At 41.2% G+C, this 22,689-nt stretch overlaps 1 protein-coding gene across 6 annotated transcripts; it reads left to right on the top strand.

Annotated features, from left to right (window-relative positions):
- Positions 1-179: 179 nt before the first annotated feature.
- Positions 180-21,093, top strand: WDR4 (WDR4 tRNA N7-guanosine methyltransferase non-catalytic subunit). Of its 6 annotated transcripts, none has more exons than XM_081951336.1 (11): positions 180-452; positions 3,730-3,795; positions 5,510-5,653; positions 6,860-7,016; positions 7,794-7,906; positions 8,937-8,997; positions 9,735-9,833; positions 16,516-16,580; positions 17,592-17,775; positions 18,569-18,638; positions 20,657-21,093. In XM_081951336.1, exons 1-11 carry the CDS (start codon positions 334-336, stop codon positions 20,830-20,832), a joined length of 1,254 nt encoding a protein of 417 aa, XP_081807462.1. In that variant the 5' UTR covers positions 180-333; the 3' UTR covers positions 20,833-21,093. The 6 variants fall into 6 exon arrangements, with proteins under 6 accessions (XP_081807462.1, XP_081807465.1, XP_081807463.1 ...); XM_081951339.1 differs by having other exon boundaries at positions 312-452; positions 5,572-5,653; XM_081951337.1 differs by lacking the exon at positions 180-452 and adding an exon at positions 714-787.
- The last annotated feature ends 1,596 nt before the right edge of the window (positions 21,094-22,689 follow it).

Genomic DNA, 22,689 nt, shown 5'->3' with positions numbered 1-22,689 from the left:
GCCTCAATGAGTGCATTTCCTTTCCTTTTATTTCATTGTCTTTTATGATGGCGCCTCCCCCAGGACATTCATTGTCACGAGACGAGATTATGGAAACCTATGGCCGCTTTCTGTTGGAAATATCAAGAAGACCTTTCATCTTCTGATTATTCTATCCCCACAAAAGGAATAAGGAGTAATTCTAGTCCCATTAGCAGTCCAGGTTCCAAACAACAATACGCTCGTATCTAGGGCAAGCCGGCCTTTTCTGAGGTCATCATTAGTAGGCCGGGGAATGACATCATTAGCTGGTGACGATTCCCGGGCGCCCCCAACGTGGATCTGGGCAGGACGATGGAGGCGGCTGATGTTGCTGGAGTCGTGAGTGCTTCTCCGAAGCTCCTCATTTGCGAGGATCTGATGGTGGTTAGCGGCGGCACGAAGTTCTTCGCCGCTAATTATAAAGAGGCCAAGTGAGTGAAAGGGTGTGCGAGTGTCTGAAAGGTTGGAGTTTAAAAAGAAACTCTCTAGATCAGTGTTTCTCAACCTTGGCAACTCCCCCCCCCCGCGGGGGAATTCTGGGAGTTGAAGTCCACAGGACTTAAAGTCGCCAAGGTTGAGAAACTCTGCTCTAGATTAATACTTCGTTACTGTTAACAGATGGATACCGATTGGCATAATGGGAATGGTAGTCCAATATATTTTGAAGAAATCAAATAGGTGTGTGTGTGTGTGTGTGTGTGTGTGTGTTAGTTTAGATATTGTACATGCACAGGCCTGACAGTGGAAGTCTGGCAAAGAGACAAAGGTAAAGTAATACGGAGAAAAAGGGAGAGTGAAGCTTTTATCAACTGTGCACACTTAAATCTGAGACTACTAACATGAAAAAAGAGCCAGTTTGGTGTGGCCCAGTTAAGGCACTAGGCTAGAGACTGCTGGTTTTGGTGCACAGAGCTTGACCTTGGAACAGGCACTCTCCTTCAGCCTTAGGAAGGAGGCAGTGGCAAATAATGACCAAAAAACCTTGTGAGGAAAACTGCAGGGACTTGTCCAGGTCGTTGCCAGGAATCATTAGAAACTAAAAGGTACCAAAACAAAGTCAAAACCCACATTTGGAAGTTTTAAAAAAGCATTGTTTCTTTCCAATAGTAGCAATAATTATCTTTCACAGTGATTCAATAACCCTCCAAAAGCCTTTTTTTTTAAAAAAAAAGTATGAATTGAGTGTAATGGAAAACTTCATTCCAAGTATCTGTATGGGGACAAACTCTATCAAGCACAATCTACCTAGGAAATTTCTGACCACCTCTTAAGTCTTCTCTTTAACACTTTCTCATTCACAGGATAGAGGAAGGCACAAAATATTGTTTGTATTTGAATAGAATCTAACAAATATCTAATTAATGGAAAACACTTAAGAGACCAAATGTAAATATTGAGAACTTGTGGACATTTTAATTTATTGTTAGATTTCTACATAGATTTTTTGATGAAGGTACTTTCTTTGTTATAAGATGTATTTTTCTTAATAGACTGTAGGGATCCTGTGGCTATAATATATCTTAATTTCAGCATAAAATTTGACAAATGGTGTGATAGTAATCTGATTTGTAAGTCAACATGGGCTATTGGGTATTTCTTAATTAGCAGACAAATGTTAAGATTGAGAGCTGGAGGAAATACTTTGCAAATTTTAGGTCAAACAAAACGGTATGAGATAACAGTGTAGAAGACAGAAGCAAAAGAAGTGGGATGAAAGAGTACTTGAAGCAGCATACAGCTGTGTGAAAAAGTCCTGCATGCGTTTAGTATTTACATGTTTAATTAACTTTTCACTCAGAAACCACGGAAAATTAGTACTTTGATGAAAAATTCTGTAGTCAGATTGAGATGCATAATTTTTATTAATATAACCAAAGTCTTTTAAAGGTTTTGAGTGAGTTTATGTGCTAAAACAAACATAATTTGAATTTTCGAGAAAGTTAGGATCGAAAGTAGCCAATCAACAGCGAGCTTTGGCTAACCAATCAAAATGCACAGAGGCTAAATCTATGAGTCAATCAACGTTGTCATACTCTCTAACTCTAAATAGGCTTCGAGAAATTTAATTTAGCTCTGGCTGCGGGCAAGGATGAAGGCCTTTGCTTTCACCAGTACTGAGCAGTGGCACCGCATCATTGTGCTTCATGGAGAGGGTTACTCCTGTACAGAAATAGCCAAGACAGTGAAATGTTATCGCACCACAGTGAGCAGAGTGGTTGAAAAATACCAAATATCTGGTTCAGTTGATGATAGGCTCTGCTCTGGAAGACCAAGAAAGTTGACAAAATGGCAAGATCGGGCTCTGCAACACATTTCGATGACTGACAGGAAGCTCACCTCACCTCAGATTACAAGAATTTGGGGTGAAAGATGTGGTGTTAAAGTGTGCACAAGCACAGTGCATCGCAGACTGCTTGCCAGAGGGCTCAAAGGCTGCAGAGCTCGAAGTAAGCCTTTGCTCACAAACACTCATTGTTCTCGTCGACATGCTACTTGACTGGGAATCAGTGCAATAAGTATGTCAGAAGATTTCCAGCTGAAGAACGTAGGCCATACTGTCTGTCTATCTGTGAAGCATCCATTGCACGTGATCTGGGGCTGTATCGCTGCTTCTGGTATTGGTCGGATACAAATTGTGCAGGGAATCATGAATTCCAAGCAGTGTGTTGAAGTCCTGGAAAAGACCATGCTTCCTTCAGCTCAGCAACTTGTAGGGAAGGACCTTTACTTCCAGGATGACAACGCTCCTTGTCATCGAGCCAAGTCCGTCCAGCAGTGGATGAAAAAGTATGGTCTTCGACTCCTGGATTGGCCAGCTCAAGAGCCCGGATTTGAACCCAATTGAGAACTTGTGGGCCAAGATTGGTTATGAAATAAGCAAGAAGCATCTGAAGACCAAGCAGGAGCTGACTGAATCCATTATTGCAGCCCGGCACCACATTGTCACCAAATATCACGTGCAAAGGCTTATACAGTCTATGCCGAAGCGATGCCACCTGGTGATAAGCAATAAGGGCTGGCTAATTTCATATTAGTAACCATGTTTGATTACCTAAACGGTCGAAAATTCACAATCCTCATCCAAACAGCACCAAATTGCAAAAAGCTTATGCTTTTCACTTAAAAACCACCAGTATTTATTTAAATATAACAATATTTGCATAACAGTCAGCATAAAATATCATAAAATCAATGGCCTATCCAAAAAATGTCGTAAACCTTAAAGCATGCAGGACTTTTTCACACAGCTGTACAAGCTGAAAAATAAAGGTAAAATAACAATAAAGTAGAAACATGAAAAAAGAAATCAAATGAACAGAAACAAGATAGGGGTATATTTGGCTTGATATTCATATTCTGAAGAAGTATTTTGACATAGCTGTCCACATTGAATATAAGGTTGCTGGAAAGGCAAATTAAGTTTTACCCTGTATCAGTAGGTATATTGCTCCACTATATTTGCATTGATCATGTTCTACCACAAGTACTATTTTCTGTTCTAGGCATCATATTTTAATAAAGATTCAGAGAAGTTGGAATAGGTGCTGAGAATGCCAACAAGTGAGATTAGGTTTAGGTCTGGGGGAAAATAGAGCTCTAGGTTGCTAACCTCTTGGTATAGGAAACATTGCTCTGTTTTTTAACAGTTCAACATGAAATTTCTTCCATAGAAAATATTTATGTGATGTATATTCATTTACTTGACAGCAATGATGATCTTTTCATTTATGACTGTAGTACTGCAAGCAAAAAAATTCAAGAAGAACAAAAAAGGTGAGATGGTTAATTTCCCAGGTATATAGAACATTACTATCTGGGAATAATTGAATCTATAATTAAGCATCTCTAGAGATCCTTCTGGAAAACATGGCATTTACCGCTCTTAGATACCGTATTTTCCGGAGTATAAGACACACCTTTTTTCCTCAAAAAAGAGGCTGAAAATCTGGGCGCGTCTTATACACCAAATACAGCACTTTTTGCCTCCTGAAGCCCCGCCCCCTTCACCTAAATGGCTGTGCATAGCCTTATGGAGGCTTTCAGAGAGCTCCTGGGGGCTGGAGAGGGCAGAAATGAGCTAAAAAATAGGCCATTTTTTGCCCACATCCCCCAGCAGCACTCTATAAGCCTCCATAAATGGCTATGCATGCAATTTTTTTGACAAAAAACGGGCCATTTTGGGGAGGTTTGCAGAGTGCAAAAACTTTTCTTTTCCTTTTGGAAAGCTCTTTAACTGATTGATGAGAATTACATTGATCAAGTGCTGTGCCAGCAGAAACACCTACCTATGTACTGTATTTCTCTCTATCTCTATTTCTCTCTCCATCCCTCTACCTTCCTACATACCTACACACACTCTCTCTCTCCCTATCTACCTACTGTATTTCTCTCTCTCTCTCTCTCTCTCTCTCTCTCTCTCTCTCTCTCCTTTTACCTACCTACCTACCTACCTACCTACCTACCTACCTACCTACCTACTCTCTCTCTCTCCCTACCTATCTACTGTATTTCTCTATCTCTCTCTCTATCCCTTTATCTACCTACCTACCTACCTACCTACCTACCTACCTACCTAACTACTCTCTCTCCCTACCTATCTACTGTATTTTTTCTCTCTCTCTCTCTTTCTATCCCTCTACCTACCTACCTACACACACACACTCTCTCTCCCTACCTATCTACTGTATTTCTCTCTCTCTCTCTCTATTTCTATCTATCCCTTTATCTACCTACCTACCTACCTCACTACTCTCTCTCTCCCCCTACCTACCTACCTACTATATTTCTCTCTCTTTCCCTCCCTCTCTCCCTCTATCTACCTACCTATTTTTTTTAAAAAAAATTGCCTCTTCAAAACCTTGGTGCGTCTTATGGTTTAGGTTTATTAAATTTATAGACCGCCCCCTCTCCCCGCTGGGACTCGGGGCGGTGAGTCCCCCGCTGGGACTCTTATATTCCGGTGCGTCTTATACTCTGAAAAATACGGTAAGTATTGCCTTAAAAAGGAAAGAATCTGCAGTGGCTTTTCTACCATGAACAGTTAAAATGCAAAGTAAAATTAAATAATTAAAATAAATGCTAAGAAACAGCTTCCCTTGTTTCTTTATTTTTTTACCTCAAAGGTGCTTTTTCAAGCAGCAACTAGACTTTCGGGGGGGGGGGGGGTTGAAGACGTTTGTTTCGCTTTTCATCCAAGAAGCTTCAGTTGTGTATTATACCAGAAAAATATAATACAATTGCTTCTTGGATGAGAAGCAAAACGCCTTCAAAGAAAAACCAGAAAGTCCAGTTGCCTCTTGAAAAAGCACCTTTGGGATAACCATGACCTAACTGACTGAGAATCTCCATAGACATTTAATTTTTTTACACAATCAAAGAATGGATGTTCTGTAAAATAATTGAAAATATTATGTCAGAAAATATAATTTGAAGGTCTTGAAATGGTTTATTTTTGAATCAATTGTTTCATGTTTTTTTGCCTTTTTAGTGAGGATGGAAAGCCACTTGACAAAACAAATAATATCCTTGCCTGTGCATTTTCTTCATCAGGAAAATATTTTGTTCTGACTGATGACAACAAACAATTAATTCTTTTCTGCTCAAAGCCTTCCTGGAAATGTCTGAGCATAAGGTATGAGAAGGAAAATGTTTTAAAATATCTTTATAAATCTAAGCATTAGTAACAGAAATTGTTATACATGTTTTACATAGGGAGCCAGTTTGGTGTAGCAGTTAAGGCACTAGGCTAAAACCCAAAGACTGTACATTTCTTAGCATTAACGCTCCTGAGTGACCTTGGGTTGCTTACTCTCTCAGCCTTGAAAGCAGGCAAGGGCAAACTTCCAAGAAAACTGCAGGGACTAGTCCAGGCAATTGCCAAAAATCAAGTCTGTGTCGTGTGTGTGTGTGTATACATATATACATATATACATATATACATATATACATATATACATATATACATATATACATATATACATATATACATATATACATATATACATATATACATATATACATATATACATATATACATATATACATCATATATACATATATACATATATACATATATATATCTGTGTGTGTGTGTGTGTGTGTGTGTGTGTGTGCGTGTGTGTTGTGTTTGGGCATACCAGGGGTTGTAACACACACACACACACACATACATACATACATACATACATACATACATACATACATATTTGTGTTACAACCCCTGGTATGCCCAAATATGGGAGGAAGCTCACTGCTCCCTCTTTCTGTCCTTCGGCTCATTATAGAAAACCATCCAGGCAGAAAACCATATTTTTATTTTTAATGTTGCCTTTTTATATTTTATATTTATATTATTTATCAGCACAAATACAACACACACACACACACACACACACACACACACACACACTTTCCTTACCTTGTTATATTAAATTTACTGTTCTGTTTGGTTTTTTTTTTAAGCTTTATTGTTGTGTTTTATGTTTCCTTTGTCATTCCAGCTGAAGAACAGCCTAGAAATATTTTTCTGTTGCTCTGCAAGCTCCTTCGGATAAGCCAATGGCTTCATAATCACTTTCCATGACATTGGAAAATCTCCCAAACCATGCCCAGCCTCACATACTTGTGACACAAGGTTTGGGGGTTTATTTGTTTTTGCCGTGAATCTAATACAGCTGCTTCCAAGCTGATGTCTCGGGCAGCTTTCCCAACCATTTTTAGAATTCTAGGAGATTATGGGTGTTATAGATTTGTTATGCTTTCATTGGTCACATGTACTGTGGGCCATGTTAGGTTCTGAAATTCAAAATTTTTGAATTATGTCTTATTTTTTTTCCAGACCTGTCATGAGAAGATGTACCTCCCTGATAATAACATCTGCAGAAGACAAAATTTTGGTTGCTGACAAATCTGGCGATGTATATTCTTATTCAATAATAGAGCCAAAAAATGCAGGAACAATTGAGCTTGGACACTTGTCTCTTTTGTTGGATTTGGTACGCATGAGTTTTTAATGGATATTTCCAATAATATATTTTATTAAAGGCTAATCAAATTTAAGTCCGTCTTCATTAGGGAGGGAAGGTATGTTACAGATCCTGTCAGATAAAGAATTCTACCTGGCATGGTCCAAGAAGAGGGCCTCTGTGCCATTGCCCCGTCCTGTGGAACATTCTCCTGACCTTCCGGAAAGGTGTAAAAACTTTTTCTGAGATCTTGTTTGGGACTCACATAGCTGCATGCAGGCATGAGGCTGGCTAGTATCCTGAAAGCTCTCTCCCTGCCTTTTAATTAACTTTGACACTGATTTTTAATTCATCCATGCTTTTTAAAAAAAAAATGTATATACTGTTTTTTATGGTTTGATATTTCATCTCTACACAGCCCAAAGTCACTCTGAGGGAGATGATGGGCAATTTTAAAATTTGATAAATAATTTGATAAAAAAGAATAAGTCTTATTTTTTTTCCTCCCAAAATCACCCCTAGGAGGTAATTTGGGCTGAGAAGTACTCTGCATAGTTACTTAATGTGTTCAACTCTGTCAAATGAGACTAACAAATTAGATGATTTTCTGTATATTAGCAATTATTAAGACAAATGCAAATATATGTAAACAGGTTTGTAAAATGTTGTAGACTGGTAATTTTTAATTATTCCTTCCAGTCTTCTTCAGATTATCAGTTTGAAGCCAAACAAATTATACCGTTGGTGGGTGGATGATTATGCCTGAACATACCATTAATCGTATTTCTATTGCTCTATTATTGTTAGACATTGAGTCCTGATGACCAATATATTGTAACAGCTGATCGAGATGAGAAGATCCGAGTTAGTTTGACTAAAGCACCACATGTTATAGTGTCCTTTTGCCTGGGTCACAGAGAGTGAGTAACCCAAAAAACTGTTTTCAATGTGATTGAAAGGCAACTCCTCCTCTTTGCTAACATAAGGAAACAAGAAGAAGGAAGCCATATTTAAGCTCGAGCTTAATAACAGCTAGTATTCTAATCAATCTCTTGGGATCAGAAATGCTTTAGACTATTTAAGAATAATAATAAATGTTCACTTCCTTGGATGATTTTTAAAGAATCCATTCTAGCTCTGATTTGGGAAGAAATAAATGAGTTGGATGCTGAGGGAATTCAGATTTTCAGAAAAGCATATGTTGTTGTTGTCAAAATGTAGCTAACATGTCATCCATTAGAACATTCCCTAGCCTAAAAACCATTTGTTAAAAAAAATCGTGAGTATTTAAAATAATTATTATCTTCTTTTGTGTGCGTGCACATCCTTTCTGCATGCTGATAGTCTTAGTCCCCAATGAAGGAAAAGAATTGAGACTTCTCATTTCTGCTAACCTTGCAGTTTGAAAGCATGCAAATGCAAGTAGATAAATAGGTACCACTTCAGTGGAAAGGTAACAGCATTTTGTGCACCTTCAGCATATATAGTCATGCCTTGTTTCTAGTGGCAATAAATTAGTAGTCTTAATGTTCAAAGAAACACTTCACTAAGAGATTGCTACTTGTAGCTATAATATAGAAATCTACATTAGTATGATACTTGAAGTCCCAATAGTTCATCTTGATCATGAAATAAAATGGAGGTCTGCAATTCACTTTACAGTTATACATTACCTTTATTCTAGGTCCCCCCCCCCCCACCTTTTATTTGTCGCTGTTATGTAAAAATTGGAGAAGAATGTATTTCAAGAACCTGAATAGATTGCTGGACTATTTTAAAAACTAATTTAATAAAAAGAAAAAAAATATTGGGATAAACTTTTTATATGCAGATTTTTGTATAAATGCAAGGAAAGGTATCAGTCTAGGTAGAAAATTTCTTGCACAGCTGTATATACATATAATTTTACTCTTTATTGCTTTTGTTTCAATTTATTTTTTTTCTTTCTAGATTTGTCAGCACAATATTGGTACTGCCAAACCTTCCTGATCTTCTTTTATCTGCTTCTGGGGTATGTAGATTATCTGGGATTCTATACATCTAGAACAGTGTTTCTCAAATTTGGCGACTTTAAGTCCTGTGGACTTCAACTCCCAGAATTCCCCAGCCAGCTATGCTGGCTGGGGGATTCTGGGAGTTGAAGTCCTCAGGACTTAAAGTCGCCAAGTTTGAGAAACACTGATCTAGAATGTTAATTAATGGTTAAAAAATGAATTTTTTCTTTCCTCTAATAAGTAAAAGATTCAGTTTCTCTTGCTGTCTCTCATGTTTTGGCTGAAAGGGAATCATCATTCTCCCATGTGTTTTACACCACATTATTCATTATTAATATCTACTTAAACTCAGTATGAAATATAGTAATGTGTTGCTAGAAATCATTAGAAATTATGAATATCCATTGCTCAATATCCATGAGATATGCTGTATATGCATGCATCTAAGAGGGATTTTAAACCATTGTTTGAATTTATAATTATGCTAAGTCACAATGTGCTTCTTTGTTTTTTTTTTGCTCATCAAATTGTATTATATACATTGTGGTGATTTACACATCATGATCTATGCTTAAAGTTAGGTGTGGACCCAGCCATTATAGCTTGTTTAATCAGTCATACAGTAGATAAAGGAATTTCAGCTTAGTATGATATCAACCTTGTGAATGTGTATATATGAGAGACCTATCAATGCAATTAATAAATCCTTACCTTTGGCAAAAATAATAATTAGCTTATCTCTTGAATTTCCTAGGATGATACATTGAGGCTCTGGAAGTATAAAAGTGGGAAAGAACTACATTGCGTTCAATTGAATAATTTGAATATAAATGAAGCTGGTAAGAATAAGAAGGTAATTATCTTTGGGGTGGATGTTCTCTATAATATGCATGTTTCCATTTTTCTTTGCTTGTTTTTTACACGTGTTTTCTTTTTTTGAGTGAATTTATTGAACTGTCATAAAGTTGAGAACAGGTTTATGCTACTGATAATCAACATTTGATTCTATAAAATATAGGCTTTTTTGGTAAAGAATATTTTGAGATGTAGCCATTGTAGAATGCAATTACTTCACAACTTGAGTACACTAATATTTAAAACTGTTTAGAAATCTTTTTTCGTGTTATTGGAGGCTTACTTTAATTTTTCACTCATTTTAAATAAATGCTATTGGGTTGATCTTAGGATAGTAAGTATTTTGTCTGGTGAATGCTAAATTATTCCAGACAAACATGGACAAGAAGATACTCTGTCTCTCTGTTGTACTAACCTCCATCGTGTGGACAGATGTACTGATATTCTAAAAATTGTAACTAAACCATTCTGCAGTGTTTATACCTATCATTCTCCATAGCGCTGCTTGGAGAGTCCAAGGATGGGTTAACACAGCCTGTTTGCCCATGGACTGAGTAGATTTTTCCCCTCTGGCCACGCCTCCTTTGCCTCTTCTGGCTCAGTTTTAAAAACTCAGTCTGCCCGGTAGGACGAGTTTGGGGAACCCTCAGCTTTGAGCAAATAGGCTGGGTTCTCCAATAGTGATTTTAGAGTATTTTATGTGTTGATATTTAGTTGTTATTAGGATTTTTCCCCAGGTTTTATTATTTTGACTTTTTATTTTCCTTTTTTTTCTATTTTTTGACCAAGAAGAGGATTTGCTAAAGTAAGGCTGAGGCAGCGATCGGTTCCACAGCTGCTTAGTCGCAGCTGGGGGAACAAGCGAGGCCGCTCGTCCGGCGTCTGCTGGCGAGCGCAGGGAAGGACGGCAATCCCCGTGTTTCCCTGGTCGCTTTGGAGGAGAGGCTTTTAAAAAAGCCCTTGCTTCTCCAAACGGCGTCTTTTGCCGATCGGGAGAGCTGTGGCCATTTTGAAAAGCGCTGCTTTGGCGCGCTTTTTGGCTGCAGCCAATAGGAAGCGCCTGGCCCTTAAGTGAGGCTTTTGGCGCGCAGAAGAACCGGCGGCCATTTTTTTGGAGTCTTTTTACTGTCCGGAAGCAGCAGCAAGCAGCAGAGCCTCTCCGCCTCAAACAGACAGCCGCGGAGGATTGCGAGGGCTTGCCTGGGTCTCCAGCAAGCCTGAAGTTCCCCAGACACCTAAGGGGAAGCGGCAAGGAGTGTCCTGGTGCCTGATCCAGCCTCCCATCTGAGTCTGCAGACGCTTCTGGAGCCGTCGGGCCAGCGTCCACTGCCCTTCCCACAGCAGCGACCTCTTCGACTCAAGATCAACCAGGGATGGCTGATGAAGGTTTGGAGCGAAGGGAGGAGCTGGCAGGGCCATCTGCAAAGCGCAGTAGGCCAGATCCCTCAGGCCAGGGGAGAAAGGGGAACAAGGGCACTGGGGGGAAAGCTTCCCACTCTTCAGCTGGGAGCAAGGCCCCCAAAATTCAAGGGGACAAGGGGCAGGACTCCCTAAAGGACAAGTCTGCTAGGCCCCAGGTTCTCTCTGCACCCTTACCAAGTGAGGCTGGGCCAGTTCCTTCCCCACCCATCCAGAGGGAGATAGAGCAGGGGGAGGAGATGGGGGATAGATCCCCATCCTTCTGTGATAGGGATTCCATGTCAGGATCCCCTGCAGCCTCTCTGGGTTACCCAGGTTCTCCTAGCTCTTCAGTCAGGGAGGACATCCCCTCCTTTCAATGCTGTTTTCATGCAGAGGATCAGAGAGATCCTCCTAGGGGTGCCAGGGGACAGGCCTATGACCAATCCAGGCCTGTAGAGGACAAGGGCCCAGCTATGTCAGCAGAGATGAGGGATCTCATCACGCAGGCTATTTCCCAGGGTGTGGTAGAAGCCATGAGACTACAGGAAGGCAGGGGTGGCAAGGCCTCTAGGCCTACTCGCCCCCTGGGGGAAAAGAGGACCAGAGTACTCGATTCCCCGGGCACTTCTATCACCACAGAGGTGTCTACGTGGGAGGAGGAGACTGCTGAGGACTTTGCTCTCTCGGAGGATGAGGATATGCCTCAAGACAAGCCCTCCTTCACTGGTCTCTTTAAGCCATCCTTATTCAACTCCATCTTACACAAGGCCAGAGCCTCTACTGAGCTTGGTGCCAAACCTAAGGACAAGGAAGTCCCCTCTACTTCCCAGGACCTCATGGCAGGGCTGTTCAGCGAAACAACCCCTGACCCAGAACTGATACCAGTCCTTGACATGTTCATGGAGGTTATCCAGCGCCAATGGGCACAGCCAGGTACCCTGGCCAACCCCAGTGGCGCAGACAAATCATTGTATCCCTTAGAACCTAGGCTGGAGGATGTATTGAAGCCTCCAGAAGTGGATGCCCCTGTGGTCTCTCTGACCTCTAATTCTAATCTCCCGGCCGAGTTATTAGAAGGGTTAAAGGCAGAGGATAAGAGGGCAGAAAAGGCTTGTCTCAAAACGCACCAGGTGGCTGCCTGGGCGATCAAAACCTCCACTTCTGCCTCGTTCTTTACGAGGGCATCCCTATTATGGCTGCGCCAACTCAGATCTCAGCCCCCATCTGAAGCATCTCGTTGGCGACATGATCTTAACAAGATCATTACGGCTGTGGAATATGCCTCTGATGCATCCCTGCATGCAGCGAAATTCGCCTCCAGGGCACTAGCGTCCAACATCACTTCTCGCCGCCTGCTTTGGCTTCGGCACTGGCAGGCGGACATGAAGGCTAAGTGGAAGCTGGCTTCAGCTCCATTCAAGGGAGAGAACCTCTTTGGGGATTCCCTAGAGAAATTCCTAATTGAGACAAAGGATAAGAGGAAGGTCCTTCCTTCCACCTTCAGGAAGCATGACAGGAAAGGTCAGGGCTCGTTCAGGAAACAGGCCTTTCGGGCACAGGAAGGTGCCCAGGCCTCCTCCTCTTCATATTCCTCCCAAAGACAGTTTAACCAGTCCTCTGACAGGTCCCAGGAACGAAACAACTTTTCTTCCAGGGGCAGACAATCCAATCAGGGGTCCTTTCGGAAGCCCTTTCGTGGGGGATCCCACAACCGTCAGTTTAGACGTGGGAAGTGACCGTCTGGGGTCTCCTCCCATCGGGGGCCGCCTGCAATTTTATGCAGACCGTTGGGAGGAAACAACCTCGGACAAGTGGGTCTTAAATACCATCAGGAGGGGTCTAACCTTGGAGTTTCTATCCTCTCCTCCACGGACTTTTGTTCGCTGCCCACTATCCAAGAACCCTGTAAAGAGGGCTCTCATGCAGGCAGAGATAGATCATCTTCTGCAGATCAACGCAATAGAGGCAGTTCCTCCAGAACAGGAAGGGAGGGGGTTCTATTCCATTCTCTTCCTGGTCCCCAAAAATTCAGGGGGGTGGAGGGCCATTTTAGATCTGAAGCGCCTGAACAGACATCTGGCCTACAAGCGCTTCAAAATGCAGTCTCTCCAGTCGATCCTAAGCTGCACGCGACAAGGGGATCTGCTCACCTCCATCGATCTCAAGGAGGCGTACCTGCATGTGCCCATCCATCCTGCACACAGGAAGTTCCTGCGCTTGTGTTACAACGGAAAGCACTTCCAATACAGGGCGCTTCCGTTTGGACTTTCTTCTGCACCCAGAACGTTCACGAAGCTTCTTGCAGCTGTGGTGGCCCACCTGCGCAAGCTTCCAGTCCGCCTGGAGTGCTATCTGGACGACATCATCATCCACTCAAGGACCCAGCAGCAAGCGGTGAGAGATGTAAACGTCACAGTTCACACCTTACAAGACCACGGTTTTTCCGTAAACATGGAAAAAAGCAACCTGACTCCTGCCACACGCATACAACACCTGGGCGCCATGATAGACTCGGTATCTTGCCAGGTGTCCCTGTCTCCGGAAAGAATCCGCAACCTCAGGAGCAGGATCCGGTCGTGTCGCAGGAACAGGTCCTGGCAGGTGGTGCAGCTATCCCAACTGTTAGGGATCATGATTTCTTGCCTCAACATAGTTCTCTGGGCACGTCTTCATGCAAGGGAACTGCAATGGTTCTTACTTCCAATGCAAAGAGCAAAGACCAGCAACTCCACCAGGAAAGTTCGCATCCCACCAAGAGTGACTCGGTCTCTGAGTTGGTGGCAGTCTCGAGCAGTGGAGAAGGGCTGCCTATTCAGAGAACCCGACAGGATCGTGGTAACGACCGACGCCAGTCTCTACGGTTGGGGGGCGCATTGCCAAGGTCAGCTGGCGCAAGGCAGGTGGTCCAGCGCGGAGGCAGCCCGGAGCATCAATTGGCTAGAACTCAGGGCAGCCCGGCTTGCGCTGAAGATATTTGCAGAACAGCTGAAGGGGCTCCACGTTCTGCTACTGACCGACAATGTGGCCACAAAGGCTCACGTGAACCGACAAGGAGGGACCCACTCCAAAAGACTCATGTCAGACGCGGAGGCCATAGGACGATGGGCAGAGATTCACTTAGCGTCGCTGAGGGCGGATCACATCTCCGGAACCAGCAATGTGAGTGCGGATTGGTTGAGCCGTCAGACCATCGACAACTCGGAGTGGCAACTTCATCCGGACCTGTTCGCACAGGTGGTAAGGAGGTTTGGTCTCCCACAGGTCGACCTGTTTGCCTCGGCGGCAAACACACAGCTCCAGCGGTTCTTCTCCCGCTACAACTCAGCACAAGCGGAGGGGACGGATGCCCTGAGGTCCAACTGGCCTCCAGGGCTTCTTTACGCGTTTCCACCCCTCCCTCTGATCCCGCAGGTGATCTACAAGCTGCTGAAGGAGGGGGCGGAGCTCATTCTGGTGGCTCCACATTGGCCCAGGAGATCCTGGTTCGCGGACCTAGTCGATCTGTCTGTGGAGCAACCGTGGAGAATTCCTCCAGACCAGGTATCCTTGCGTCAAGGGGCCATCAACCATCCAGAGCCCCAATGGTTGCAGTTAGCCGTCTGGCACTTGAGGGGCAACTCCTAAAGGACCAGAGCCTCTCAGACAACGTCATTAAAACCATCCAAGCTTCCAGACGTCCGGCCACTACTCGCATTTATGACGCGACTTGGGCTGCCTTTTCTTCCTGGTGCAGCAAACGGGACATTGACAGTGTGGAAGCGTCCATCCCTCAGTTATTGGACTTCCTACAAGAGGGCTTGGACAAAGGACTGGCACCAGCCACTCTCAGGCGCCAGGTGGCTGCATTATCCACCATCTTAGCCAGACACCAACCTCAATCCCTGAGTCACCATCCTCAGGTCAAGAGCTTCTTGAAGGGGGCCTACAACATCCGACCCCAGGTGGTGCACAGGTACCCGACCTGGAACCTACCCTTTGTCCTGCAGGCATTGACAGCGGCTCCCTTCGAACCTTTGAGGAAGGTATCTCTTCGACATCTGACTCTTAAGACTGCCTTCCTCATAGCCATTACTTCAGCCAGAAGAGTATCTGAGATTGCGGCCTTCTCGGCCAAGGAAGAGCTGTGCATCATCCACCCAGACAGGGTCATCCTACGGTTAGACCCCGCCTTCATGCCGAAGGTGAATTCTCATTTTCACAGGTCTCAGGAGGTTATCCTCCCGAACTTCTGTCCCAGCCCTCAACACTCCAAGGAGCGCAGGTGGCACAAATTGGACGTACGAAGGGCAGTCCGCATTTACCTGAAACGGACTAAGGACATCAGGCACTCCGAGGCCTTCTTTGTGTCTTTTCAACCAGGCTCGCTGGGTCGCAAGGTGTCATCTTCAACCATAGGTCGGTGGCTGCGAGCTTGCATTAAGATGACATATGACCTTCAGGGCAAGCCGGTTCCACCTCGTGTAACGGCACATTCCACCAGAAGTGCGGCCACGACCGCGGCCTGGGCGACTCAAGCATCTATTTTGGACATTTGCAGAGCAGCCACGTGGGCGTCTCCCACGGCTTTCATTAGAAACTACAAGATCGATTCCTTTGCCTCTGCCGAAGCCTCCTTTGGCCGTAGAGTATTACAGAAGGTTATTGAGGCTCCGGACAATGTCTCTTCTTCCCGCCCTGGGACACAATAGCTTGGGCATGTCCCATCCTTGGACTCTCCAAGCAGCGCTATGGAGAATGACCGTTGTCTTACCTGAACGGTCGTTCTCATGGCGCTGCGGAGAGTACAAGACCCACCCAGGGTGATTGTTTAGCTCCGAGATTGTATCTTTGCACAGGTGTGAGCTGAGAACGTCTTCGTCGGACAAGACCTCGTTTTTAAAACTGAGCCAGAAGAGGCAAAGGAGGCGTGGCCAGAGGGGAAAAATCTACTCAGTCCATGGGCAAACAGGCTGTGTTAACCCATCCTTGTACTCTCCGCAGCGCCATGAGAACGACCGTTCAGGTAAGACAACGGTCATTCAAGAACATTTTCTTTTTGCATAGTAACGATTTATCCAACTTCTGCCCCCTTAGATGTTTTGTATTTTTCATCTTGCTGTCTTTGCTCAGAACAGAAATCAGGGTAGACTGAATAAGAGACAGCTTGTCTTTGTTATTAAAAAAAAACCCTCGTGTATGTTTTTGATCCAAGGTTTCTTTTACTACTGTTCTTCTATTTCTTCCCACACATAAAAAAATTAGCTCTTGCCAATTATGTTTACATTTCTTTTCCTCCTCAGAAATATGCTGTCTCAAGAATAGTCTATTGTTGTGAAGGAAATTACATTGCCATTTTATATGACTGGTAAGAGGAAAAAATATAATTACTGTAGAGGCGGCAGATAGTTATATTATTTCATTACGAGCTATTTCTGATTTCTGTAAAGTTTATATTTAACAGGTAGTGGTCAACTTACAACCATTTGTTTAGTGAACATTCAAAGTTACAGTGGTACTGAAAAGGTGACTTATGACCAGTTTTGATACTTATGACCATTACAGCATGCCCACAGTCATGTGAAAGTTGCCGTATCCCTTGATCATGTGATCACTTTTTGTGCCCTTCTGACAAACAAAGTTTATGAGGAAGCCAGATTCACCACACATCGATGTTACTAACTTAATTGCAATGATTCACTTAACAATTGGTTAATGGTCGTAAAATGGGGCAAAGCTCACTTAATAATGGTCTTGCTTAGCAATAGAAATGTTGAGCTCAGTTTTGGTCATAAGTCAAGGACTACCTGTATTATGGAATCACTTGATTAAATGACTTAAGATGTGATGAAATTGTACAGGAATAATATGAAACGTATTTGAATTAAGGGATTATAATAAGAGTTTATAGATGATTTCTAATGAATGCTGACATTGTGAAATTACTTCTGCTACTTCATAACAAATATTGGAGATTATTCCTTGAAATATTACTGTAGGAGTTCCTTAAGGTGGCCATATTGCAAGGGCCAGCCGACACTAGAGATAACTTATCTAATTTTGCAGAAATTCTAAAGTTTCAGTTGTATATTTATTTACCTAAGAATAAGCTTTAATAAGTTCAACAAGACTTACTTCTGATTAGATGAGAATTAATCTATACCGGGGGTCTTCAAACCTGTCAACTTTTAAGAGTTGTGAGCTTCAGTTCCCCATGTTGACTGGGGAATTCTTGGAGTTGGAGTCCACAGGTCTTAAAGTTGACGAGTTTGAAGACCCCTTTACATACCATTTTCTTAACCATGTGGGAATCATTTGATGTAATTGATGTGGGAAACCTGATGTATAAAAGTAACATAATGTTGGTTGTTTCTAAAAGTATTCCTGCAGTATCCATCTTCCAGCTTGATGCCGGTGCTCAGAGCTTAATTTCTAAACAGCACATAGCCTTAAGCCACAAAGGTTGGGACATTGCATTTGAGGAAACAGGTGGGCTCTGGGTACTGCAGGAAAATCAGCAAATACCTCTTCTATTCTATGAACATAAGGATGGACAGTGGCAGGTGAGAAAATGTTTATGATCATAGACTGCTATATGTATTTTTAATTCTGTGTTTATCGCAAAAGATTCTGGCCAATTGCTGAATTACTATGGTTGGTTTACTGTGCATTTCCGTAGAGTAATACTTCAGCTCTTTAATGATTTTTCTATGGTGGTTGTTTGTATTGCTAGTTGTAAACAAGAAAATATAGTTCAATATAGATCCCTCAGATTAAAATTTAGAGTATTGTTAGGCAATATATAATTGAACATGCTGAGTGGTAGATAGCGGCTAGGTTCAAATCATAACTAAAATTTATGTATGCAGTGTATAAAAGAAAAAGATCAGAAGCATGTAAATGTTATTTTTTTGTAACATCTGTCCTGCCATTTTGTTGGCAGCAGGGCTTTTGGTTTGTTAGAATATTGCACCTTGGTTTGATGATTTCTCAGTTAAACTTGGGAAAAAGAAAATAAGGAGTATAGCAGCTCAAGCTGGGAACCCTATGTGTATGCATGCATAGCTATAAACCGAGTGTAATTGTGGGTCAATACACAGCAGTCTAAATTAAAAAAAACTAGATCTGCTGTTAAGGAAAAAGAAGCACTGACCTAATTTACTTATTTTTCATCTGAAAGTAGAATATCTTCTTTGTTGTTGTTGTATAACTTCATGAAAACATGGAAATGGGTCAGGCAAAACAAAAGATTACGGGAGCTGTTCTCAGTACAAGCCAACCTGTATGAAAAGCCCCCTGCTTCCTATGAAATTTTCAATAGCCATTGTTGTTCAATTTGTTTTGTTTTGTTTTCAGCCTGTTATTGACAAGAAAGAATTAGTGAAAATGTCCAAGTACATATGTAACTATTGGAGAATGTTTGAAGGTAGGAAATATGAGTTTAACAGACCAAACAAATACTTTACATGGAGGGTCTGACTACGATTTGGAGAATCCATCCCTGAAGTTCTATTAAAGCTGACTTTAGTTTTAGCTTTGGTTTCTGCGTGAGCAGAAGTTCTTGGAGGTGGGAGAAGTTATGTGGAAGCCTCATTGTTCAGTGTTTCTCAACCTTGCTGACTTTGAAGACAGGTGGGCTTCAGCTGGCTGAGGAGTTCTGGGAGTTGAAGTCCACCCATCTTCAAGTTGCCAAGATTAAGAAACACTGCTTTAAACCACAGGGATCAAGTGTTAAAATGCCCGATACCACAGAAGAATAGCATAACACCATAAGAACACAACAGAGTCATTAGATTTACCCCCCTCCTGGTAAGAAGTAGAATGCTGTGCACAGATCTTAACTGTATCAGCAGATGAAGAAAGGGGACTATTAAAATGACAGTGATTATAGTAGATAATTAACAGCTAGTTAATAAGTCCTGCTCTTAATACCTAATTAGTGTTGCTACTCCTATGAAAATGATGGTTCCTATATATTTTTGTTGCCAGCATTTTAATAGCTTTTTTCCCCTCTTCCCCTTCTAAAGTGGAACAAATCTCTTCTGCTGTAACATATTGAAAATGAGTAAGGTGGATGGGAATGAATATTTCAACCATTTTTAGAACAGTTGCTGAAATTAAAAAATCTACCGCAGAGTTAATTTTGTGCAGTCAGATAGAAAGACTAATAGATATGTAGAGCTGGTGATTATTTTGTTTGCTGAGGCAGATAAGTATTGCAATCCTAATGGTAGCTGTTTTTAGATCTGCTCAGTAGTTGAGTAAAGTATCAGTTAATATCATCCTTAAATTCATCTTGTCAGTTAAATTTGAACTACGTGGTGTTTATCATAAACTATCTAATGGGTATTGATCTTTGCCAGAATGAGAAGTGCACTCCTATGACATTGTTTGGTGAGGAACCAAGCAAATTCTCATTTTGACAAAAAAACATGGGAGAAAAGAGAAATTGTCATAGAATTACCATTTATATTGATCAGTTTTTAATCCTTCACAGTTAAGCAATTAATCTCTCAAATAATGGTAAACAAGCTCTTTGATGCCTATTGGCACCTTTAATGTTTTAGGAGAGGTTGAGGCAACCTGTTAGCATTGCAGTTTTCTTTCAATTTTTGGATTTTTGGTTGTTTTCAGTAAAGTGGAATATTTAAGATGCATATGACCCAGAAGCTGCAGGCTAGTCATTCCTCATTAGCCCTGCTCTAAAGGAATCAGAAATGTTTTTTTTTAAATATTTGTTTGTTAATAGCTACTGATAACAACTACGTTTACCATTTTCCTCATGGACATTTGGAGAGAGTAAATAACCCAATAAATGTCATTATGCAAATGACATACATTATATTATTTGTCACTGATATAAATTACATAATTTGTGCCCTTTGCACAACAATATCACAGTGCATGTGATGTCACATTGACCTCTATTGGACACCTCTCCTCATTGTTTGTACATTAGAGTTTGTCTCTCTTCTTCCTAATATGTACTTTAGTTAACTAATTGAATCTATCCTCCTTTTTCTTTGACAAGTGACTGGGAGGATTAGCTATCTTAATAGTGCACTGCACCAACTAAAAGGGCAAGAAATTTGGAGAGTTTCTAGTCCAAATGTGCTTATCTGTTCTTTTGCTAATAGTTTGGATATGCTTATCATTAACCAGCATGGGCCAACGTTTTATTTGTCATAAACCAATGGGATGGAAACAACTTGGCTAATTTGATAGAATGATTGCTGCCAGGTAGCAAATGTGGGAAAAGCAAAAACTTCACGTAGATGAAATTGGAAGTGTTTTTCTCTCTCCATGGTTGGAGGTAGGCTTATAAGGACTTAAGTATCTGTTCTCATTTTAGGCATAAACAAAATCCCTACTTATAAATATTTACTAATTTGCCAGGCACTATAAAGTAATTATTACTTAAAATTCTTACTCTACCTTCTGCAGGTGCTATGGACAAAGAGAGCTGCTTCAAAAATCTCTACAAGGCTTCTTTTGATAATATGTCAATTTATCTAAAAAAGAAAGAAGAGAGACTTCAGCAGCAGAAAAATAAGAGGAAAGATCCGCAGTATGAATCAAGTGAACAGACCAAAAAAGTCAGAACTGAAGAGTTGTCCTGATAATACGCAATGCTTATCATATTTCTGAGTTTGGAAGAAGACCAATAGAAAACAAACTTTTCCTTAGGCATAACTGAAATTAAATCTGCCTGATGGTTAGTGTCAGCATATCTCACTCCTGACAAATGGCAAAAGAACTAACCTGATTAATAAGTCACATCCCAGTGCCTTTAAGTAACTTGTTTCTAAATGTATGGCTTTAAAATGTTGCTTGAATGACAGTGTTGCACATAATACCTATAAAAGAATCATAACAAAGAACTTTCTCCTCCAAATACAGTTGCTCAGATTTTCATCCTGAGCCAAGAATATGCTTTCTCACAATGTCAAATGGACCCAAATCATTGCATAGTGGCAAACTTTTACCCACCCATCTTTTCCAGGAGTTGGGGCAATGTATACTGAATACAGGTAGTCCTCGACATCACCACAATTGAGGCCAGAATATATGTTGCTAAGTGAGTTTTTTCCCGTTTTACAACTTTTCTGGTCACATTTTGTCAAGTGAATCATTGCAGTTAAATTAGAAACCCAGTTGTGACTCTGGCTTCCCCAATGACTTTGTCAGAAAGTCTCAAGATTATCACATGACCCGAGGACACTGCAACCATTGTAAATATGAACCAGCTATCAAGCATCCAAATGCCAATCACATGACCATGGGGATGCTGCAACGATCGTAAGGGTCCATTGGTCGTTGTAAGTCACTTTTTCAGAGCTGTTGTAACAGCATGATCAAGGATTACCTGTAGTTATTTAAGAAAGAAGCTGCCTTACTGCCATAGTTCATGGTCAAGCCCAATTATCCTTGAAGATTTTGTTGAGTTCACTAGTAGATACGATCTACTGAATCATAGAATCTATCAAAAGGAAGCCCTTAAAAATGACTTAATTCCAGTTGTCTTTAGTGCATTTAAATAGGTAGAAACAAATGAAGTGTTAAGATAGTTTATGATAGCTAAATTATTACAACAAATGGTGTCAGCAACAAGCTTCAGTGGTGCAAAAATACACTGTATTTATCACTTCATGTCACAAATCTGCCATTAGGTACTGACATAACATCTCACAAGAACATAAATGACAGTATTTGTGTCATGATTGGCACTGTGGTGAAGTTGACCTCTTTTAACAATGAAAAAGGTAAAGGAGTCCCTGTGGATTGATTTTACTCTGCTAGTCATAGCGGACTACAGAGGGCTCTGCTTCTCTCCATTTCAAGGCCATTGAGCTAGTGCTGTGTCAAAGATGTTTCCATAGTCATCTTGCCACACAATTATTCATTTTAACAGTAAAGGCGTAATAAACATTTGGAACATCTATTTTAGGCTGTATTCAACCAAAGTGAAGTTTTCAATTTTTTTAAACCAAAGCTTGCAATTTGATGTTAATAACTGCAGTGTTTGAATAATATTTGATCATCATTAAAATACCAGATTTTGCTATATAGGTGATGGCAATTTGAATGCACTTGACAGGATCTTGTTTTGTGTATTTACATCCCAATTAGTTACATGCAAAATTAAGTGTAAAATTCAGGTGATTGTGGATACCTCCCCCATTTCCTTTCCAGTTATTTTGCATAAAGAAAATAGCAATTTGAAATATTTGTATAGATTTTGACCATGCAGAGAACAAAGCCACATGTTTTGATGCCTGTCCAATGGACATAATTTCTATCCACATGAGACAGGTTCCAGAAAATCCATGTATTTTTTAAAATGTGATGCTCAGGTAGGTAGTTTAGTATAGCTAGTTTTGTGTGGGTTAGTTTTATAGATGCTATTTCAGGATTTTGTTTTTGGAATGTATGGGTGGTTAGTAGAAAGTGAGAAGAGCATTGTGGAAAGCATTAGA

Source organism: Natrix helvetica, assembly GCF_964273705.1.
Source record: "Natrix helvetica genome assembly, chromosome: 4".
Taxonomy (NCBI): Eukaryota; Metazoa; Chordata; class Lepidosauria; order Squamata; family Natricidae; genus Natrix; species Natrix helvetica.
The sequence above is the reverse complement of the archived record's forward strand: the minus strand, read 5'-3'. Positions and strand labels throughout refer to the sequence as shown.

Excerpts from the sequence above, each read along its gene's own strand:
- WDR4 (XM_081951336.1), top strand. The coding sequence starts at position 334 with ATGGAGGCGGCTGATGTTGCTGGAGTCGTGAGTGCTTCTCCGAAGCTC. Across the intron at positions 3,796-5,509 it reads ATTCAAGAAGAACAAAAAAG|TGAGGATGGAAAGCCACTTG; the intron begins GTGAGATGGTTA and ends TTGCCTTTTTAG. Across the intron at positions 18,639-20,656 it reads CTATTGGAGAATGTTTGAAG|GTGCTATGGACAAAGAGAGC; the intron begins GTAGGAAATATG and ends TACCTTCTGCAG.